Source organism: Mesocricetus auratus, unplaced genomic scaffold (assembly GCF_017639785.1).
Source record: "Mesocricetus auratus isolate SY011 unplaced genomic scaffold, BCM_Maur_2.0 Super-Scaffold_100007, whole genome shotgun sequence".
Taxonomy (NCBI): Eukaryota; Metazoa; Chordata; class Mammalia; order Rodentia; family Cricetidae; genus Mesocricetus; species Mesocricetus auratus.
The window spans coordinates 47,505,875-47,529,136 of NW_024429191.1; the positions used below are offsets into that span (position 1 = coordinate 47,505,875).

Here is a 23,262-nt window from a genome sequence, read left to right on the forward strand (position 1 = left end):
CAAGGAGAAAGCCATCCTCCTCCAACGGAGCTCAGGAGATGGTGAGTTCAGCGACTTCCCTGGCTGCCCAGCAGATCTGTTAGTCTGGACCCCTGAGGATTGCCTTCTCACAAACACCAACACTGGGAAATCAGGACAACCAGGGAGGCAATCATTTATCATGGCAGGGACAAGCCACAGGGCAGGCTGTGGCTTAGGCCAGACTCCAAGACCAGGGTCAGCCTGTCAGCATGTCTGGGAGATGAATACAATGGGTCCCCCTCATCCTGTTCCTGGAAGTGTCTTTGAAGCTGCCTCTCAGTGGGGCCTGGCATCTTCAGCCTCAGCAAGCTGCTGAAAATGAAACAGAAGAACCATTCTGTAAGAAGACGGCTGCGGGTGGATGCTGTATATCATGTTACTGGTGACTTTTTGGTCATTTGCAGAGATTTAAATGACAATAATAATAATAATAAAAGATAGCTGTTTTCAGGGAGGGGCACCAGCATGGAAGCCTACCATCTACAATGCTAACTCTTTTTTAAAAATGTGTTTAGGAGCTTGAGAGATGGCTCAGCTGCTAAGGGCACTGCCTGTTCTTCCAGAGAACAAAGGCTCCGTTGCCAGTGCCCACAACCTTTTGGAAGTCCAGTGCCAGGGGCACTTAGTGGGTACTGCGTGCGTACGGTGCACAGACACATATGCAGGCAAAACACCCATCACATAAAATACTTTTTCCAACATAATATTTTTATTGATTACTTGGGAATTTCATACAATGCACCCCGATCACACTCACTTCCAATTCCTCTCAGGTCCACCCTCCCACCCTTGTGCCCTTCCCCCAAAAAGAAAAACAATATACCAAGTCCAATTTGTGCTGCCCATATACTCATTGGAGCATGGTCAAACTCCCAGTGGACAGACCCTTAAAGAAAACTGAGTCCTTCTCCCCCAGAAGCCATCAACGGTGAAGCTACACTTCAGCATCTTTGTCACAATTTAGTCACTTCTTTGCCTTTCGGCTAAGATCAAGTATAGTATCTTAAAATATTTTTTTAATTTAAAAATATGTCTTAGAGCCGGGCAGCAGTGGTGCATGACTTTACTCCCAGTACTTGGGAGGCAGAGGCAGGCAGATCTCTGTGAGTTCAGGGCCAGCCTGGTCTACAGTGTGAGTTGTAAGACAGCCAGGGCTACACAGAGAAACCCTGGGGGGATGTCCAGGGGGGCCAGAGGACAACTTGTAGGAGTTGGTGCTCTCCTTCCACTTTTGCTTTATGAATATGTTTCCATTTATTTTCCATACCGACCACAGTTTCCCCTCCTCCTGTCCCCCTCACCTCTCTCCTCCCACTTTTGTATGAGTCATGAGAATTGAGCTGAGCACGCACCTTCCACACACTTGACCGTCCTGCCAGCCCAAGAGCCCCCCCATCTTTAGACCACCGAGTCCTTCAGGAAACACAACTAAGTCCTAAATGTTGCCATAACAAACAGATTAAGACACCATACTTCTTCAACATGAAAAATACTTTGGAGGGGGAAATGAAAGGGTTTTTATAATTCTACTTTAGAAATTACATGTCTCGGTAACTCATTTAATTCACAATTTGCTTTCCTTTTTTTCCCCCTGCAAAAATCCATGAATAATTAGGAATTCTTAAGAAGTGAAGAACCAAAACTACAGATTACTCTGAAATGTGTGAAACACTCTGTGAATGCTAACATGAACGATTCATGAAGCTGGCATGTTACACTCTTCCACACGGCTCTAAAACAGCTCATCTCTGGGCTGCAATTGAAGACTTTGTATTTTAAAGCCAATGATTATTTTCTTTTTTTCTGGTTTGGTTTATTGAGACAGGGTTTCTCAGTGTAGCTTTGGAGGCTGTCCTGGAACTCGCTTTGTAGACTAGGCTGGTCTCAAACTCACAGAGATCTGTCTGCCTCGGCCTCCCAAGTGCTGAGGTTAAAGGTGTGCACCACCACCACCAATAATCATTTTCAAGCTTCAGACTTTCAGACTCACAGGCCCCCAGCTTGGGAGAAACAGCAGCCAATGGGATGCTGGGAGCTGCCAGGGTCTATGGTCACCAACTGGCTCCTACCCCATTTTCCCATCCCCACCCACAGTCACTTGTGGTGGTGGTGACAGAAAGGGCAGTCCCTTGCAGATATTACCTCCTCACATAGTCACCAGAACCTGTGTGCCATTTGATCCTCCGGGCTGGTCAGGACCTACCCACGGACTAGGAGAGTGCCACGCTCATCACTGGTGCTGTGTGAAGATGGTTTTTCTGAGAAATGCTTCTTAGAGTTTGTCTTTACAAATCAAACTTTCTCCCATCCAAGTACTAACCAGGCCCAACCCTGCTTAGCTTCCAAGATCAGATGAGATCAGGTGCGACTTGTAACCAAGTTGATAATATGCTGTGAGGTCATTTATAACTATGTGCTCAGTCTGCTCGTACACTGTATTGTCAACCCATTCAGCATTGTTTAGCTTATTTATTATTTTAAGAATATATGTATGTTTGCCTGCATGTATGTCTGTGCACCATATGCATGCCTAGTGCCTAAAACTGGAATTACAGAGCCACCAATTAGGCGCTGGGAACTGAACCCTGATCCTCTGGAAGAGCAACAAGGGCTCTTAACCATGTCTCCAGCACCCAGAATTAACTACCTGTTAAGGAAAACATCGAAATCCACCTTACTCCACTCTGGATCTGTGTGGGTCACCCCTACAAGCTCAGCTGAATCCATAGCCTCAGTTGTACCATGTTCCCTAGTCTTCCTCTGTGACCCAGTCATGCTCCTGACTCAGAACAATATATGCGTTTGTGAGATGTGGTGACCAGGTCTAAGACCGAGTGCGAAAGTCAGGAAGGCATTGGAAAGAATGCCCCCCCACCTGCCCAGAATGCCCCACACCCCAGATATGTTGTGAACAACATGTGGGTTATAGAGAGATAATACCTGTCAGCGGCTTTGTGTTCTGTTCTGAGTTAATAAGGCCAAAAGTTTCTCCTTCATAAGACTCCTGTGAAGGATTGACAAAGAATAAGTCCCACATTCTTACTGTTACCATATTTTCCATGTTGGTCCTTATATAAAAAAGAGGGCCTTTGTTGAATGTTCAGGCCTCTGGTTCTCTTGGATTGAATTTCTACTCCTTAGATGAGACTTCTTTTCGATTAGAACAGGTGAGACCAAGACTGAAAAAAATCAGGGCCACTCTTGTGGAAATTACTTTAACTATGTAAAGATGTGTTACATTTGTTTATGTTGCATTTGTTTAATTATGAGAAGATGTGTTGCTGTTTCACTTTGCCTGCCTAAGGCACCCGATTGGTCTAATAAAAAACTGAGTGGCCAATAGCTAGGCAGAAGAAAGATAGGCAGGACTAGCAAGCAGGGAGAATAAGTAAGAGGGGAAATCTAGGCAGAGAGAGAAGGAGAAAATGAAGGAGAAAAACAGGGACACTCCTGGGGCTGGAAGCCAGGCAGCTAGTGGCCCCTAGCCAGATACAGTGAAAGTAAGACATGCAGAAGGAAGCCGGGTGTTGGTGGCACATCTTTAATCCCAGTACTCGGGAGGCAGAGGCAGGTGGATCTCTGTGAGTTCAAGGCCAGCCTGGTCTACAGAGCGAGTTCCAGGACAGCCTTCAAAACAATACAGAGAAACCCTGCCTCGAAAAAACAAAAAACAAAGATATACAGAAGGAAAGAAAGATAAAGACCCCCGAGGTAAAACATAGATGAAGAGAAACAGGTTAAGTTTTAAGAACTAGTGGGGCAAGCAAAAAGTAAGGCTGAGCATTCATAACTAATAAGAAGTCTCCATGTCATGATTTGGGAGCTGATTGGTGACCACAAAAAAAAAAAAAAAGCCTGGTACACACTCTTGTACAAAAAAGACTAAGTATTGGTCTTTTACATGTCACCACAGCACTGGATATAAGTGCTTAGTGAGCACATGGTCACCTCTGACACACAAGACTGGGTGTTAGATGGTTGTGACTTTATTGATAGTGTTTAAACAACTGATAGTTGAATAGATTTATTTGTTACCATTATAAAAAAGGAACCCCGTATTACATTGATGAGTCACCTCATACCCATCAGAGTGTCTGACATAAAGTAGGGGAAGCAGAGATACCAAATTTTGGCAAAGATGCAGAGAAATTTACTTGTCACCAGTGGGAATGTAAAATAACACAGCCATCAGGGAAAACGGTATGGTGGATCCTCAGACATGAAATGCAGAGTTTCACCAGGCATGCAGTGCCCGACTTCAATTACAACACTTAGAAGGCAGAGGCAGGCAGATCACTGAATTTGAGGCGAGCTTGGAGTCTGTGTCAAAAACGTGTGTGTGTGTGTGTGTGTGTGTGTGTGTGTGTGTTGGGTGTCTTTGTGAAAAAATGAAACTATAAGACAATATAAACAAACAATATGGGGAGTAAAATTTTTTTAATTCCGAACATCTTTCCACCCGTGCCATTCTTGTCTCCGGAGCTCACGTGACAGCTCCCACAGCCTGCCTGTCCTGCACCGCACACGCGCTCACGCTGCATCTTATTAGGAGTGCTGCTCTGCAGCTATGTTTCGTCGTTTCATTTGTCACCCCTATTTCCCTCGTGTCCATGCATACAAATCAGCCTCATTCTTTCTGTAAACTGCATGGCTTCACATTAAATTCAGATCATCGAAATTAACCATCCTCTTGAATTTTCACAGTACATGATCACAGCATCTGCCATTGTGTAAAAAAAAAAAAGAAGAAAAGGAAAACTTAATTTTCTTGTCGTTTTCACACCAGCTAGAGCATCCAAAACAATGTTAAGTGGTTATAGTGACAGCAGAAAGCCTGTCGCATCCCTAAGTTTAGCAAGAATATCTTTGACACAAATGTTAATGCTATCTCTTGGGTTTAGAGTCTTTTACACATGTTAATAGAATACTCTTGAATCATACATAAAAATATATGTGTGGGGGTGTCTTTCTATGTAGCCCCAGCTGACCTGGAATTCACAGATATCTTCCTACCACTGTCTCACGGTGCAGGAGTCAAAAGTGTGCACCACCGTGCCCAGCAAATCCACCAGTATCTTTTAAAAGGATAAATGTAGAAGTTTTCAATGCCACATTGACATCTATCACAACTGCAATTCTTCTCCTGAGAATTTCAATAGAATTAATTTTATTAATATATTTGCTAATATTTAAGAATTTTGCATGTAGGCCCAGTTACTCTCTTCAAATTACTCTTTTAAGAGGGAGGCCCCAGCAAATGTATTTTGAAAGCAGCACTCTGGAAGGACTTAACGATCTGACCACTGTGTGGCACAGACTCTCCCAGGAGAGGCGGGAGACTGTGTGAACTAAATTAAATTTGCTAATGCTGCCACTAAATTTCTGCATATGCGATATGGTTGGCCTATTTTCTTTCTTTGTCTACTATTGGACTCTTTCTTAAGCTTTGCTTTCTGCTTACCCCAAATACCCTGTTTAGTTCTCAAAAAGAGGACAGCACAGGCTGTTTGGATGCTTTTCAATGTGATTTCTTTTTCTTGGAGACACAGCAAAATAGTGCCCAGCCTGTTGCAGTGCAGGGAGCCATCCAAAGAGAATGGGTGGAGACAGTGGTGCACTTAAGAGCGGAAGGATCATCTGTGTGTTTTCTTTTTTCCTTTAGCAGTGGTCGGACCAACCCAGATGAATACAGTGGAGCTACAAGACTGAGGGGGTTTGGAGCCCTGGACCCTGCTGGAAGAGCCTCGTCCAGGACAGCTGGGAGACTGTGTACCCAGCACTACCCCAGGATAATTCTTTCTTTCTTTCTTTCTTTTTTTTTTTTTTTTTTTTTTTTTTTTTTTGAGACAGGGTTTCTCTGTGGCTTTGGAGGCTGTCCTGGCACTAGCTCTTATAGACCAGGCTGGCCTCGAACTCACAGAGATCCGCCTGTCTCTGCCTCCCGAGTGCTGCGATTAAAGGCGTGCGCCACCACCACCCGGCTTGTACTTTCAAGATATTAACCAATGCTTTTATTTTCTGCTATTTTTCTTCCCCTTTTCCCTTTAGTGCTGGGGGGCTGTCAAACCTAGATTCTTGTGTGTGTTAGGCAATCCCTGTACCCGTAGGCTAGGTACCCCAGATCACAGTCTCAGAGGATAATAGGACAGGACAGAAAGCAAAATACCACTATTGGTTTCCAGCATCTAAGCCCCCTAAATAATTTACTTAAGCAGATTCAATAGATTTTTACCTCAGAGACAAATAGCAAGACAAAAAGTGCAGTGAGTGGTGACATGGGGGAGGCCAGGGAAGGTAAAGATGAGGGTGGAGAGAGGTTTTGAAAGAGAGTGTAGGTCAGGAGGCAGAGCAGAGCTGAGAGCACACGTCTTACTCTCTAATGCCCAGGCAGGCAGTAACACCTGCTGCCCTTCAGGATAAAGGTCAGTGCCCGGAACCAAGACTGACTCATGCAAGGCACCAAGTGAAACAGCACAAAGAATCCTGAGACCCAAGGGGGCTGCATGGGAAGGAGAGGATGTCTCAATTCTTGTATTGACCAACCTGGCCCTGGCCCACTTGATTGGACAGGCAAGTGTGTGTGACTTATGTCCCAGAGTAACAGATGAGTCCAGGAGCACCCAGCTTCCTCACGGCTAGCATCATCACACGGCACCTCCAAACTGAGCCAGCACCTGGAGAAAGAAGGGGAAGAAATAGAGAAATCCCTAATGGACTGTGTCAGGTTAGTTGGATAAAGGACAGACACAAGACACACACATACCTTTGTGAAATTTAGAATTGTTTATCTGTCTTATCGCCATTCTGCTGGGTCTATCTGAGACTTGGGGTCAGGGGTTTAGGGCAGTTTGGGGGTGATGAGGGGATGGGTGGGTGAGTCTGAGTGGGTGGGGTTTTTTTCTGCTGCCCTGATGAGCAACAGAGGGTGGAACCAGGGTAGGACAGGAGGGGGCAGTACACCTAACCACTCTTCCTCACAACTGGGATTTAAAGAATAGCTGGCAGGGCATGCTGGGTGACCCACCACATGGCTTGCAAACTCTGTTCTTGGCTCTGGTGAGAGCAACTGAATCCCAGCCAATCCCATCTTGAGCTGCTAAACTCAGAGAGGAGGAACAAGCATGGCAGGCTGAGGAGGAGCAGGGAGGGGTGAGCACCAGGTCATGGTATGAGCAGAAGTCCCTACAGAGGTCCCCACAATGCTGTCTCACGAGGGACCCAACCTTACACAGATTTTTTTTTTTTTGGTTTTTTGAGACAGGGTTTCTCTGTGGCTTTGGAGGCTGTCGCTCTGTAGACCAGACTGGCCTCGAACTCACAGAGATCCGCCTGCCTCTGCCTCCCAAGTGCTGGGATTAAAGGTGTGCGCCACCAACGCCCGGCCACCTCACACAGATTTAACCTCACAAGTATTTATGCATGTGCCCCGAGGAATGGAGGAAGGCAGCCGTCATGAAATAGACTGGTTAAACAAGGGAACCTTTCCATTACTGTATCCCCACCCCCGTTAAATCTCAAAAGTGCATTGTATCTGTACTTAATAAACTCACTCTCGTGTTAAAGGGGCCTTTTCCACAGCCCCAGTGCCCACTCTCTGTATCCACCTACATGTCCTTGGCCCACTACTTGGCTTTAATGTGTCTCAACTTCCCACTTTCCACACTTTCCTGCCCACCTCACACACTCCGCCTCTGGGCTTGGCTAAGTAAAGTGTCTTCTCTACTGCTTTTCTTCTTTGTCGTCATCTGGGTCTCTCCTTCACCCTCACATACCCCTAAAGCTGGGAAGGAAGCCGCAGGAGCCACCTTCACATACCTGACCCTCCTAACAAACTTCCCTTGTCGGCTGTGGATGGCCACACACTGCCTCCCTGTCTGGCAAGGGAGCCACCAGAAATATAACCAGGTCTAACTTCTTCCCAGAGTTCCTGAAGGGTGCAAGCGGGAACAGAGGTGACCTCAAGCAAGAGAGTGGGGTTAGTAGGGACAAAGGTCAGAGGGCAAAGTATGGGTTCCAGATACGGTCCACAGAACCCGGCAGCTTGTTGCTAGGTAACCAGATCTCCTATCTCCGCAAGAGCGCATCATACTAAGGCAACCTCTGGGGAGCTTTTGTGGTGTCTCTAGGACATCCACTCTCTGTGAGACTTTGAAAGCGGAAGAAGGGCAAGAATCCGGCCACCGCTCCTGGGTGCCCTGTGCCACTCATCGTTTCTCTCGGAAAAGAAGGCCGGCAGGGCTGTTAGATAGCTGTCACCATGAGTTTGGGCATTATGGAAGAGGAGGACCTGGCCGAATACTTCCGGCTGCAGTATGGGGAGCGGCTGCTTCAACTGCTGCAGTGAGTGTTTGGGAGCCCGTCCGTCCACCTCACCTCTGAGTTTGAGACCACCCACTCCCGCACGACACTGCACTGCCTGTTCTCTCCTACAGCCAGCATTCCCGTTTGCCGAACCCCACTACCCAGCTCCACCCTGACCGGGTCCCCATCCCTCGCTGCCCGTGTAGTCCTCTCTCCTAAGCCCACTGCGTCTCTCACTAAAATGAGAGTAAACACCTCTTCTCCTCTCCATGGGCATCTGTCTCCCCCAGTTACTCTCTACCCCAGCCTGCTCCAGCCTCAGGAGGCCCCTGACTCTCCTCACACTTCTTGTGCAGGAAGTTCCCAAATATTGAAGAACAGTCAGACTCGCCATCCATCCGGCTCCTGGAAAAGAAGAAAGAAGCCAAGATCATGCACCAGGCCATGGAACACAAGAAGCAGGTGAGGTGGGGGGGGGGTTGGAGTGATAAGGGTAGGGGTGCAGGATAGGGAAGGGATTGGCTGCGGCCCAAGGTTAATGGATGGTAGTCCCCTGTTTTGTGGGTGGGGTGGCTAGAGCTGGAATTCTGGCTGGTGGTTCCTCCTCAGAGAACAGAAAAGGATGTGTGTCTCAGGGGAACCAGGGTCCTGGGACACTACACTAGGATCACAGTGCAGGATGGGGTGCAAAATACGAGCCTTTCGGTAACTACGTTTTGTTTGCAGTGTTGGGATTGGATCTATTAGGCAAGTGCTATACCACTGAGCTACTTCCTCAGCTTTTCCAGATGCTTCTGGGCCAAAGGATAAAACACTCAGAATCTTTCTGAGCACCCGTGTCAGAGGGCTCCCTGACTTATGCCTTCTCTCATCCCCCAAAGACATTCCAGAGAAGAATGGAAACGCTGAACCTGCGCTGGGAGGAACTAGGCGTCAAAGAAGAGCAGCTGAAAGCCCACATCCAGAAGTTTGAGCAATTCATCCAGGTATGCAGCGGTGTGGGCTGCAGCAGGCTGGAGGGTTTACAGTCCACAAACTGTGCCTCCTCGGCACTTGCTTTTGTAGGATCCTCGCACCAGGTTAAGGGCACCTCCTGTGTTCAACAGCTTCTGCTTTCCAAGGCATCTTCTGCACCCGTCCTATTTACCTGTCAGTCTCTGCTCTCTCATTGGCTCTTTCCTATTTCCTGGCCAGTACCTAAGACAGTCTATCAAGTGGATGGGTGGATGGATGGACCAGTAGGGGTGATGGAGAGACCGATGTGCTCCTACCAGAGATTAGCATCTGTGAATACAGCGGTAAGTCAGGGGGCTTTGATCCACTAGCTCACTCACTCTCTCCATCTTTGTCCTTTCATTGAGAATGGGGCACTGATGAAGGCAGGAACCGTTGAAGGACCATGAAGCAAAGAACCTAGTAAGACACTTCCTGTTTGGAGAATTTCTGCCCTGGGTTGGGGGTTAGACAGTGTTCGCCCTCTTCCTTCTAAAGTCTCAATGACCCCGGGGAACCAATGAGATTATTAGGATTACTTAAAGAACATGAGTGAGTGGTTATAAGCAGGAGCGTGGACGACCTTAAAGCAGAACTAGGAAGTCTGTGCCCAGCATGGATGATGGCTTCCTCATGGTTACACAGATGCTGCTCTCCCCTAGTCCTTCCCCACCTATATACTCTAGCCCCTGCCAGAGACACTAGAGCCAAATGCAACTAAGACAGAGTTGCACACAACTGATGACAAAGAGTGGCTGGGTATTCAGGGTCCCATGACACCCACCCCATTTTAGAGAGGGAGCACCAACAGTCAGCAAGACCAGTTGTGATGATCTTTTGTGACTTGGTGCAAAAGATGGCCGCAGTTTGGCTCAGAGGATAGGCCTGTACAACACTTGCCCTTAATCAGTACTTGGGTGGGTGCGCTAATGGTGCTAAAATCCTGATTTGGGCTGGCAAGATGGCTCAGTGGGTAAAAGCACTTGCCACCAAGATTGATAGCTTGAGCTAGACCCCTAGGATCCACATGTTGGAAAGAGAGAATTGACTCCCATAATTTGTCCTTTGATTTCTAGACATGCACTGTAGCATGTACATACTAATATATATGCACGCGAAAAATAAATAAAATGTAAACAAAACCAAAACCTTCCCAGTCTTACTGGTCAGCGATCATCCTGGACCAGCACTAGAGAAGCCCCGAAGGCCTGGGCCCCGCTGCAGTGGGGGCATTGCTGCCCTCTCCTGGACGAACACTGCTCTTAAAGTCTTCATTCCACTGTAGGCACAACTGTGCAGAGCAGGGAAGTTAACGAATCAAACACTTTCTTCTGAGACGTAGCCCACCTGGGCCAGAGCAAAGTTGGTGGAGCATTTGGGAGGTCAGGAAGTTTGAGGACTAAGGACTGTCTGAATGACTTCCAGGCAGTCAGCAGCTATAGAATCTCATAGAACTTGTTGCAAATACAGACATCAGTAACGTCTATCTTAAGCAAGCCTCAGGTTGAGCCCAGACACCTATTTTTTTTAACTTTCTAGATAGCTCAGATATGACTGATTTAGGGTCCCTCAGGTCACTCTGATGCTTTGTGGCACTCATCTGGTACCCTGCTTCATGGCATTTCTCTGTGTTCCCTAAATGTCACCACCATATGTGCTGATCCATGCAGAATCATAGGAGCCACAGCAGGAGAGAGGACACCTGGGGAAGTGAAAAGGGGTAGCCTTGCCCCTTGTCCTGAGGGAGGATGCTGTGGACTGGAGAGGCAGTGCCAGACTGCAGTAGCTGAACCTCTTTCTTTCTGGGTGCAGAACTGCCTGTGTCATGTCCTCCAGCCCAAGTCCATGCCAGTCTGAGCTGTCTCCTCCACATATAGTCCCGTTGATGCTGGTCTGAGATGTCTCCTCCACATATGGTCCCGTTGATGCTGGTCTGAGATGTGTCCTCCACATATGGTCCCGTTGATGCTGGTCTGAGATGTGTCCTCCACATATGGTCCCGTTGATGCTGGTCTGAGATGTCTCCTCCACATATGGTCCCGTTGATGCTGGTCTGAGATGTCTCCTCCACATATGGTCCCGTTGATGCTGGTCTGAGATGTCTCCTCCACATATGGTCCCGTTGATGCTGGTCTGAGATGTCTCCTCCACATATGGTCCCGTTGATGCTGGTCTGAGATGTCTCCTCCACATATGGTCCCGTTGATGCTGGTCTGAGATGTCTCCTCCACATATGGTCCCGTTGATACCACTTTGGGTTTGGTAAGGCAGAGAGGGGCTACCACTTCACACTCGACAGGTGGAGAAATGGACGCACTATGTCAGGAGAACACATGGGCTTCCCAACCTTTGATGAGCCACCTGCCCCTTTACAAATGGCTGCCACTAGAAACAGAACCACAAAAGCTTTGGCAAAGGCTTCCTGCTTCCACCCAGCCTTCCCCAGCCTCTTCGGATGCAAGAGAAATCTTCCTCTACCCTCCTTTCTGTGTGTTCCCAGCCCCCACTCTCTGAAGCCCAGGGACCAATTCCCACAGCATCTGAATTTCCTCTTACCCTGGAGCTGAATTTCTGCACTCCCAGCCTCCTCAGGCCACAGAAGTCTCTTAGCTTAACTAAGCCCTTTCAAATAACCAAGGCCTTCACACCTCCTCTCAAACATGGGCAGCCCGGCAAGCTCTGCCTACCCTTCCGGCCGTCTGAGCTCAACAGATAGAAGGGGCTTAGGGTGTCACCAGCCCCAGGTAGGCCAGGGTCTCAGGGAGAGAGGGTGAGGCATGCTTGACTTCCACCGCCTCCCTCATCCCAGGAGAACGACCAGAAGCGGATCCGAGCCCTGAAAAAAGCCAACAAAGAGCGCGAGCTGAAAAGGCAGCGCCTGCGGGAGCTGGCCAAGGCCAAGCAGGAGATGACGGCTCTGAGGCTGGAGCACCAGAGGCTGAGTGGCAAGCTACAGGACTACGCTATCTTCAACAAGTACCTAGAGAAGGTGGTGGAGAACTCCGAGGTGGGTCCCACGGTTGCGGGTGTCGCACTACAGGGCCCTCCACTGCACCCTTCTCTTCTCCCAAGTCAGCGAAATAGAGCTCAGCTCCAGAGGGCTAGGGTTTAGGGGCCCTTGGAATGGTCGTCTTACTCTGGGGAGAAGCAGCAACTCTGGGGGACAGATGACCAAGATCCCTCAATGGGTGGGAGGGCCTGATGGTATATGCAAAGCTATATGGGAATTGAGTGTTTACGTATGTATTCGTGTATGTCTGAGTCTGTGTGTGTGAGAGAGCGAGACAGAGACAGAGAGAGAAGGCCGGCGGGGAGGAGAGGAAAAATGGGAAACCACCAAGGACCTGGGAGCTTAGGACGCCATGCAGGCTGACTGGGAGTTTGTACAGTCGGCCTTCTTTCTGTCACTATCCACTGGGAAGAGCAGACAGACCACCCCTTTACGGGGAGATGGAGGCCCAGGAAGGTTAAGGCACCTGCTCAGGGCCTCACAACTTGGAAATGGCATAGCTTGTTATTTCCCCCACTCTACTGAGGGCCCCTCTGGGCCATAGGTGCCCCGCCCTCCTGTCTTTGCAGGCCCTGTCACCCCGGCTCAGGACGTTTTCAGCCCTCTTCGAACAGCACTGCAACATTCGATGTTGGCATTACTCCTCTGACTTCTCCTTTGGTCTTATATCCCGTTCCCTCCTTCCCAGGCTCCCTGGGCCTCCTCCTTCCCAAGTTTTTCCTTTAGCAAGACTGACTCTGCCTCAGACTTCCACAGTACAGCCATAACTGTGCTTCCTCCTTACCCCACCCCCTAGTCCTGTAGCCATCAATCAGATGCGGTCTGTACCACCTCCGAAGTATTTCTGGAATCCGACCCCTGCCCCTTCCTCGTTCCCCATGCTGTGTGCTTCGTCTGGTGTTACCTCTGCCCTTTGCTCTTCTGCATTCTACAGCCTCCTCCCTCCTCCTTCTCTTCCTCCACCTCCCATTTCTCCTCCTCCTCTCATCCCGCCCCACACTGGGAAGCAGAGAGGAAAACTGAAGCTTTCAAGATCTCAACACACAGCTTTGTATAATCTTAATTTTTCCTCATTTCTTTTCTTTTTTTCTGAAATAAAACACTGCTGGTGATTTAAACCCCTTACATATCCATCAAATTTCAGTCTTTGTCTCCTCTCTTCAGGGGTCACCAGTATCATGGTTCTTAAATTGCTCATTTTCATGCATGTTTCTATTTTGTGACTATCAGCTATCCACAAACTGTGCATTGTATTATACATATCCTTCTGTCTTGGCCTTTTTTCCCCAATGGATGATTTTTTTTCATTTTTAAAATCTTGTCTTTTAGGCTTAAATTTTATTTATTTTGTGCATATGAATGCTTCAGCCTACATACACATTTGTGCACCATGTGTGTTCCTGGAGCCCTCTGGGGTCAGAAGAGGATACTGGAGCCCCTGGAATTGGAGTTAGGATGGTTGTGAGTTACCTTGCAAGTGCTGAGAACTGAAACCAGGTCTCTGCAAGAGCAGCTAGTGCTTTTAACTATTGACTTTTTGTTTTGTTTTGGTTTAGTTTTTCAAGACAGGGTTTCTCTGTATTGCTTTGGAGGCTGTCCTGGAACTTGCTCTGTAGACCAGGCTGGCCTTGAACTCACAGAGATCGGCCTGCCTCTGCCTCCCAAGTGTTGAGATTAAAGGTATGCACCACAATGCCTGACTTAACTGCTGACTTTTAACTTTTAACAGTCATCTGTCCAGCAGTATGATCTCTTAAAACAATATTTTAAATGATACATGATGATTGTATATGTTCGTAGAATATTCTGAGACATGTGTACGTGCACTTCATAGTGATCACGTTGGGGTAAATGACATATCCATCACCTCAAACATCTATGATTTCCTTTTGTTGGGGATATTCAGATCCTCTGTTGAAATATACAATCCATTATTGTCAGTCATAGTTATCCTACCACACTACACAGAATATCAAAACTTCTTCTTTTCTTCCAACTGCCCATAGCCAGCCTATGGTACTTTCAGGAACTTTTTGTTAATGGAAAATTCCAAACAGACAAAAGTAGGACCATGCATTCTCGAGAGCACCCATCATTCATCATCTATATCCAGCAAAGGCCACTTGTATGACCCACACCTTCCCACTGACAGCATTGTGCAGCAAATGCTATTTCTTCAGACATAAGTATTTCAGCATGTATCTCTAAAGATGACTTTGGAAACCTTTATCGTTTATTACAGAAGTAGCAATTAATATTCTAGGTGTCAACTCCAGAATATTTGTTACTGCAAATTTGGCTGTGTGTAGAGTATATACTGGGTGCTTTGTATCCTCAAATAGGCCAATTTTGCAAGTCACATCTTGGGGAGAGACACAAGGCACCCGCTTTTCTCAAGATCACACCTGCCTTCCTGGCACTGAGAGATATGTATGCCCTCTTGTCAGAGAGTTGTTAAATGTGCCTTTGGGCATAAAAACTAGAAGCCTTGTGGGATAAAAGAGACCTCGGCATAACTTTTAGAAGAACTTTAGAGAATTCTTAAAGATAACTTTTAGAGAGTTTCTAGAGAAAGAACTTTTGAGGAGAGAGCTTTTAGAGAGAAATCTTTTTTTTTTTTTTTTTTTTTTGGTTTTTCCGAGACAGGATTTCTCTGTATTGTTTTGGAGGCTGTCGGTCCAGCCTGGCCTCGAACTCACAGAGATCCACCTGCCTCTGCCTCCCGAGTGCTGGGATTAAAGGCGTGCGCCACCACCGCCCGGCCATAGAGAGAAATCTTAAAGAGAGCTTTTGAGAGAGAACTTTTGGGGAAGAACATTTTCTCAAAGAATAAAGAGCCATGAGAGGAACACGTGTGTGAGCCAGTTTATTTCCCTCTCACTTTCAGACTCCTTTTAGAATAAGCCCTACGGCCTGCTGTCTAGCCCCTAGCCTGGACCCGGAGAGAGCATTGAACTTGAATGCTCTTGTTAAGATGAGAGCTTTAAAAACAAAGCAAAACAAACAACAACAACAACAAAAAAACATAACCTCAAAGACAAGCACACAGAGTCAGGCATGGTGGTGCATGCTCCTAGCACTAAGGGAGGCAGAGGCAGGGGGATCTCTGAGAGTTTAAGTCTAGCATGGTCTACACAGCAAGCTTCAGGTCAGCCAAGGCTACACAGTGAGGCTGTCTCAAAAGAAGAAGCTGGAGAGATGGATCAGCAGTTAAGAGCCCTGGTTGCTCTTCCAGAGGACATGGGTTTGATTTCTAGCACCCATTTGGTTGCTCACAACTGTCTGTAGCCAGGGGCTCTTATGCTCTCCTCTGGCCTCCATGGACACTACATGCATGCAGTATGCAGACTGACAGACATACATTCAGGCAAGGCACCCATACACATAAAGTGAAAAATACAAATTTAAAACTACACCAAAAAATCATGACCACAATGCCATTGTAAAACCAGTTATGTTAAACCGGGCAGTGGTGGCACACACCTTTAATCCCAGCACTCGGGAGGCAGAGGCAGGTGGATCTCTGTGAGTTCAAAGCCAGGCTGGACCGACAGCCTCCAAAAAAACAATACAGAGGAACCCTGTCTCGTAAAACCAAAAAAAAAAAAAAAAAAAAAAAACAGTTATGTTATTCATTAGTACCAAATATGTAGCTAGTCGATATTTAAAAGTATCCCCAATTGGTGGACCGACAGCCTCCAAAAAAACAATACAGAGGAACCCTGTCTCGTAAAACCAAAAAAAAAAAAAACCAGTTATGTTATTCATTAGTACCAAATATGTAGCTAGTCGATATTTAAAAGTATCCCCAATTGTTGCAATAGGGCTCTATGTGCACTTGTTTGTGGGTTTTTTGTTTGTTTTTGAGACAGGGTTTTTCTGTGTAGCCCTGCATGTCTTAGAACTCACTGTGTAGACCAGGCTGGCATCAAATTCACAAAGATCTGCCTGCCTCTGCCTCCAGAGTGCTGAGATTAAAGGTGTGTGCCACCACTGCCTGGATTGTTTGTTTAAATTTAGTTTTGAGATTATAATTGCATTATTTACCTTTCTTCCTTCCAAACCCTCCCCCCCCATATTGCTCTCTTGCTTGCTGTCAGTTTTATGACCTCTTCTTTTCATTAAGTATGTATGTATGTATGTATGTATGTATGTATGTATGTATGTTCAGTTCTGCCCTGTCTATATAATGCTACTTGTACAGGATAACCAATTGCTGTGCTCTTCCCTGGGGAAGACTGTGTCTCCCATTCTCAGCGTTTCTTAGTTGCCCGTGGTTCTTTATGTGGAGTTGAGGCCTTGTGTGTTTTCCCCATCACTTTGTCATATCTATAATTGTCCTATTGCACTTGATTTGTTTTAATCAAGGTCCAAACTAGTGTTCCCATATGCCTTCTTACATTTCTTAAGTATTATGGACATTATACTAAGCAAAATAAGGCCAAACTTCAAAGAGCACATCTATGATAGGCTTGAAACCAGGTAAAACTAGTCTTTGCCGACAAAAATTATTATATTGGTTTCCTCAGTGGCTGGGGACAGATACTGACTGAGGGGGCATAAACTATTTTAAAATTTAATAGTCAGAACAGTACATAAAACTCTTAACCTTCCTAATGTTGCAACCTTTACTACAGTTCCTCATGCTGTGGTGACCCCAACCATGAAATTATTTCGTTGCTACTTTGTAACTGTAGCTTTGCTACCATATCAGACATAATGTAAATACCTGACATTCAGGATGTCTGATATGTGACCCCTATGAAAGGGGTCACCTGACTCCCAAGAGCCCATGACTCACGGGTTGAGAACTGGTGACATAAAGAGCTGGGCTCTGTAGAGAATGTCTTCGGCCCCTTGATGACTGTGGGGCTTAGGAAGACGCTTGGTAAACTCTTTTCTTTCTGAGTCAGTGTTTCACTGTCTCACTCCAAGCTAGCCTCAGATTCAACATCTGCCTCAGGCCTCATCCTCCCAGGGGTGGAATACAGGGTTAGTGGGGGGCAGGGGAGGAGGAGAGGGAGAAGGAACTGGGATTGACAAGTAAAACAAGCTTGTTTCTAATTTAAATTAAAAGTATTAGGAAAAATTAAAAAGATCTTCCTCTTTCTGTCTCCCAGTGCTTGGGACTGCCACGCCCTCATCAAACTCTTGAATCTTTATCGTGTTCAGAATAGCAAATTAAAACGTCAGCAGCTTCCAAAACTGACCCTTTAGTGTCGTTATGAACTCATAGATTTTAATCCATGTTTCAATCTTCTTATGGATGTTCAAATTGTCCCCTCCTTGGACAAGCAGGAGCCTCTTTAAGCTGGCACCTGAGGCTCTTGACATCAGAATACAATTACAAGATTCCTACCTGGCAGCTCTGATTGAATCCATTCATTCTAACTTCTGTATGGCTTGTGGTGTTTGCTGGAAGAACTGTAGGAAATACATACAGGACATGAGCTCCCTCTTCCTAAAGCTAAAATTCTTCATGATTAAAGTTCATACTCTTTTCCTAGTTTTCTGGAGTGTTCTGTCTCTGTCTGTCTCTATATGTGTGTGGGGGGGTGTGTGCATGTGCACACATATGCACTCACATGTGTTACTAACAACTGAACCCTGGGCCTTGTATATACTAAGTAAGCACTTTACCACCCAGCTCTTATTTTAGTTTGACACAGGGTCTCATTAAGTTATCCAGACTGGCCTCAGATTCACTGTATAGCCCAGGCAGGCCTTGAACTTGCAATCCTCTGGTCTCAGCCTCCCAAGAAGCTGTTGGGCAGCCCTACCCCCTCCCCAGAACGTCCATCTCCTTCCCTCATCTCTGAACCTCAGGCCATTCATGCTATCTTGCTGTGAGTATCCTGAACATGCCCCTAAACTTCCACTCATCTTTACTCAGGCTTCTCCCTCTACCTGGGATGCTCCTAGCATCCCCCACCTGCCTTTGCTTGGCTGCTTTTTATTCAGCCTTCTTCTCTCCCATGAATACTTTTCTGACTGTTCCCACCTCCTCCAAACACAACATTTGGAGAAAACAGCAGCCTGACAGTTCCTGGACACCAGTCTGCCACTGACAACTGTCATGATAAGCTGGCATGCTCAGAGAGTCTGAGCACAATATGATAGCCCCCGGGGAGACCAATTGGTGTCATGGAACTGGAATTCACATTGCCCTCTGCAAGATGCTTGCTAGGCAAACTCTGTGCTTCTGGGCCCTGCTGGAGCAGGTGATGTGGATCTTGCAACCCCCCTGCCCCACTGGCTAACCCTCTCCAGCTCCACATGTGATGCAGACGATGATTGAAGGCCAAAGAGCACCCTGTAGGGAGTGAGTGCCTGCACTCTGTGCAGCCCCACCCCTCAGTCCCAAAGATGGTTTACCCTGACAGTTGTCTGTCTGTCCTCCATGTACCTACTTACCCTGGAGGCTATAAAGTTCAAAAGAACGGGGTCTGGCTTTCTTATCTCCTGCTCTGTCAGTAGCCTTTTAGCACACAGCTCCTGGTCTGTGCATGGCTCTTGGAACATTGTTCAATAGGATCATTGTTGCCTTAAGAGAAAAAGTGCTTGACTGCAGTGATTCTTAACCCTAGTTGAGCCTGGAATTACTTAGAGACAGTTTGCAGAATTCTAATCTACCACAGACACGTTATTGATCTGAATCTCTGGGATTGGTGCTTGGCAGCTATCTTGTTTAAGTGTCCCTAGATGATTCTAATACGCAGCTGTTGTTAGAAACCTCAGGTCCAGGTGAAGAACCCTCCAACATATGGGGCATAGCCCATACAAAACCAGAGAACCCAGTATTCTCACAATACCCGTATATGGCTTTGGCTTGCCTCCCCTGGTGTTCAGGTGTTCAGGTCAGGGCTGAGATAGCTGCATCAGGTCCTTGGGAGTCAGCTATCCAGTGACCCAAGCCCATTGGCCCCTCAGTTTGAAGAGATTCATGAGGTGATTGCGCGTTACAAGACGCTGGTGAGCATGCACCATGACCTCATGCAGTCAGCGCAAGAAGGCCAGGAGAAGATTGAACGTGCCAAGGCACGGCTGGCCCATTACATGGAGGAGAAGGACGATGAGATCCTCCAGCACAACAACGAGCTGGCAAGACTGCAGATGCGCTTCGACCGGGCCCGCAGCGATGTCATCTTCTGGGTAAGCAACAGGTCCAGTGTAGGGCTGGGGGAGGTGGTCCTGGGTCTAGGTACATGAAGTCTGGATGTATGCACACATGCATACAGATCCTACACACACACACACACACACACACACACACACACACACACGGGGGGGGTCTCTATTGTGTTATACTTACAAGTTACCACATCTCTCCCCAGGAATCTCGCTGGGCACACATTCAGAACACAGCGGCCAAGAAGACCCTCCTGCTTGGCACCATTAAGATGGCGACACTGAACCTCTTCCAGATTGTGAGCAAGCAGCTGAAGGAGACCACACAGGTGTCCTTAGAGGACACACACAAACAACTGGACATGGTAGGATGAGGATGCAGAGCTGGGTCCAGCAGGGTGGCAGGGTCAAGGAGGCTCTGAATTGGCTGAGTGAAAGAATGGACCAGGCAGAGCTGTGGACTCCAAATGTCCACAGTGTCAGGACCACCTACTCCCAAATCTCCAACCCAGTAAATCCAAGATGAGCACTCATGAATTTGCATCTTCAGTAATTCCCCAAGTTACAATGCTGGTCAGGGTTCCACACATTGAGACCACTGCATTAGTACCCCAAATCCTTGTTGGCCAACATGCATGCTAACAACTCCAGGAGATCAGGTGGCTCCAAGTTGTCATTGTTGGGACTGCTCTATTGTTCGAGGTAGGCTGTATGAGGCTGAGTCTGGCAGCTGCCCTCTCTACTTGGGCCTGGGTCTGGAGCAAAGCTGGGGACCTTCCTAGAAAGCTGATTGCAGCTACCCTTCCGTTCATGTTCCGAAATAGTTTTCATTCTCTTAGGTTTCCAGGGAAACCTACAGCTAGGGCTCTGAACTTGAATCCCCGTGCTTGTATAGCAAGTGCTTTACCAGCTGAGCCACCTCCCCAGTCTTCTCCCTTTGTGAAGAGAGTAGCATTGTTGGACATTTTGACAGATCCCTTGAATGTCTGGCTCAGTAATACGTAGACTATGCTGTTTGTTCCCGTTGCTCGTTCTGTTCCGATAGGATGACAAGGGAACCCTGCTATGGTAAATGGCACTATGTGCTTGTGAGGGAATAGACAAAAGAGACATAAGTGCTGTCTCGGTGTAATGGTGACCTGGTTTCTGAGATCCCATGGTGTGATCAGATTCTGTCCTGTAGCTGTCATGGGAAAGGATGCCCTGGAAACTGGTGACCTGTCACTCTCCACCCCAACCTGTGTGTTCCCTGAGCATTTTGAATCCTTGACATGTTTTATTTTTCTGAATCAAACTTCCAGAAGTGCTCCTGGCACTTGATTTTCCTTGCCAGGAGTACCTCATGTTGCCCAAAGGATATCTTTTGTTTTTTTTCGAGACAGGGTTTCCCTGTGTAGCTTTGGAGCCTGTCCTGGAACTCACCCTGTAGAGCAGGCTGGCCTTGAACTCACAGAGATCTGCCTGCCTCTGTCTCCTGAGTGCTGGAATTAAAGATGTGCACCATCACTGCCAGGCGTCCAAAGGATATCTTAAGATATCCATCTTCATTCCTGCAGAATATAAGCATATTGTCAGGAAGTCAAATGACCAAGTAGCTAAAACAATAATAATTACAATGCATGAGGACGTATAATTAAAAGGAGAAATTGAGCACACATTCTACCCTTGAGCTGGGATCACCTTTTAAAAACGATAAACTGGGCTGGGCGTGCAGCTAAGTGCTACAACGTGTGCCCAGCACGGGTGAGTCCCTGGCTTCCGTCCCCGGAGTCAGATATTTCTTCAGAGCTGTTGTGTGTGGAGTCCAGCTGGGTCTTCTTAGCTGCTGAATCTATGCCCTGTCACTCTGACCACGGACTTTCAAAACAGAAGCCTGTTTTGAAATTTCCCTTGAGGACACAAGATCATCACAGTGAACTTCAGTCTGGGCTTCCTCAAACGTTTTTTGTTTTTTTAATGTTGCCTGGGGGCGGTTTACAGTCCAGTCTGGAAAATGCCTTACTCCGAGGCCGGTTGTAACAGGCGTTCTTCTCTTCCTTCTGCTTGTATGTGACTACTTGTAAGCAGGTCCCAACTCCAACCTTACTCTGGCTCTAGCTTGCTGTTATCCTTTGAAGCTGAAATGTCCCCGTGGGCTTGTGTTGTGTTCTAAGCGCTTAAGGCGCTGATTGGGAGGGTGCGGCCTTTGCCAGCAGAGCCTGGCTGGCAGAAGTAGGTCACGAGGTGCAGGACTTTGATGGTGACAGCTGATCCACCTGCTTCAGTCACACTCTCTGCTACCCTGGTCCCCTCCATGTGACCAGCCACTGCCACATTCTCCTACCGCCATGGACTAAGCCACTCCGCCATGTCTTCGACGACGGAGCGCAAGCCTTTGAAAGTATAAGCCCCCTTTCAGCTGCCTCTGTCACGCATTTTAGGCATAGCGAGGGAAAGGTAACTAAAAGGTTTGCTAAGCCTCATTCTTAAGCTCACCTAGAAAATCTGTGAAGGAGACAATGCAGCCAAGAATGGGGATGGACGTTGCTCCATCTTGGGACTTAGGGAATGTTTGCGGAGTGAGGCTAATGCTGTCTCCTTGTCTTGCTAGATCCAGCAGTTTATACAAGACTTGTCAGACATCTGGGCAGAAGTAAAGAAGAAGGAACAGCAGCAAGTCCGGGTGTAAGGAAGCGATGTGTTTCTAGAATGTTCTAAGACACTGAGAAAAAGAGAAAGAGAGAACATTTCTGCTGTCCAGTCCCCCTAGTTCAGCTGTTGAAGACCAATGGCTTCCTGATGATACACCCTTTGTTGGTTTCCCCTGTGGCCTGTCTTTCCCAGCCCTAAAAGCATTAATGTTATAAGAAGTTGGCTCTGAAGTTGCCTCTCCTTTTGAAAGTTGGTTCATGGGGAGGAGTCAATGAGGGGAGAGCCCCATCTAAGAGCTGGTCACTTTTGACCAGGAGTCTCTTGGCTTTAGATTTAAATGTATTTAAGAGTTCAGGTAGGCAATAGGGCCTCAGGCTGAGTACAGTACAGGCCCTTTCTCTCTTCTACCACTTAATAAAAAACAAACAAACAAAAAACAACAACCTGTTGTTCCCAATCAGGGTGCAAGGCTTCCTAGACTCTATGAAGGCAGCATCCCAAATTAGGGTTCCATAGGTGCTGATCAAAAACCAGCCCTGACCCACATCTCCTGTGTACCTCTCAAATATGCAGCAGAGAATAGTGTCACCAACACCAGTATAAGAAAAGCCTGCTGGCTGCCTGGAAGCTAGCAAGGAACCACTAATATGTCAAAGGACAACCTCAACTCAGCAGCATCATAACCTGCTGAAGTGATGTTAACACCAGTAAAACTGAACCAAACAAGGCCTCAGTTGCATGTTTCTAAACTGACAATGACAAACTCTGTCAGAGACTCTGAATGAGGACAAGTGCTTCTAGACATTGGCCTTATGAAAAGTCCAAAAGGCACCCGTCACACACAATAAGACACTTGTTCCAGGACACTGACTGCAGAGCCACAGGGTGAGGATGACATTTGCCCTACCTGCCCTGAACTCAGCTCAAGAGGCTGACACAGTGGACTTTTCACCTCCCAGCCAGGATCTTCCTCTAAGATCCTGCAGGAAAGGCCATGCCTCAGCCCTCACTTGCCAAATGTGGGTTTTCTGTGGGTCCAACTCAGAAACAATCTGAACCCAGAAGCCTAGACAAGCCCTCTGCACAGTCCTGATGCTTGCTCCAGCCTGACGCTGTGGTCAATGTCTACTGTCTCAGCTACTTGGGAGGTGGTACCCAAAGGATCACATGGACCCGGA

The 23,262-nt window shown here is 47.2% G+C and overlaps 1 protein-coding gene and 1 pseudogene across 1 annotated transcript; both read left to right on the top strand.

Moving 5' to 3' along the window:
* The first annotated feature begins 984 nt into the window (after positions 1–984).
* On the top strand, positions 985–1,119 carry LOC121141707 (annotated as a pseudogene).
* A 6,991-nt stretch (positions 1,120–8,110) lies between these two features.
* Positions 8,111–22,314, top strand: Ccdc42 (coiled-coil domain containing 42). The gene is made up of 7 exons (XM_005067590.4): positions 8,111–8,361; positions 8,679–8,784; positions 9,204–9,308; positions 12,125–12,322; positions 19,256–19,477; positions 19,660–19,818; positions 22,044–22,314. The coding sequence occupies exons 1-7, from the start codon at positions 8,279–8,281 to the stop codon at positions 22,119–22,121; spliced, it is 951 nt and encodes a 316-aa protein (XP_005067647.1). The 5' UTR covers positions 8,111–8,278; the 3' UTR covers positions 22,122–22,314.
* The last annotated feature ends 948 nt before the right edge of the window (positions 22,315–23,262 follow it).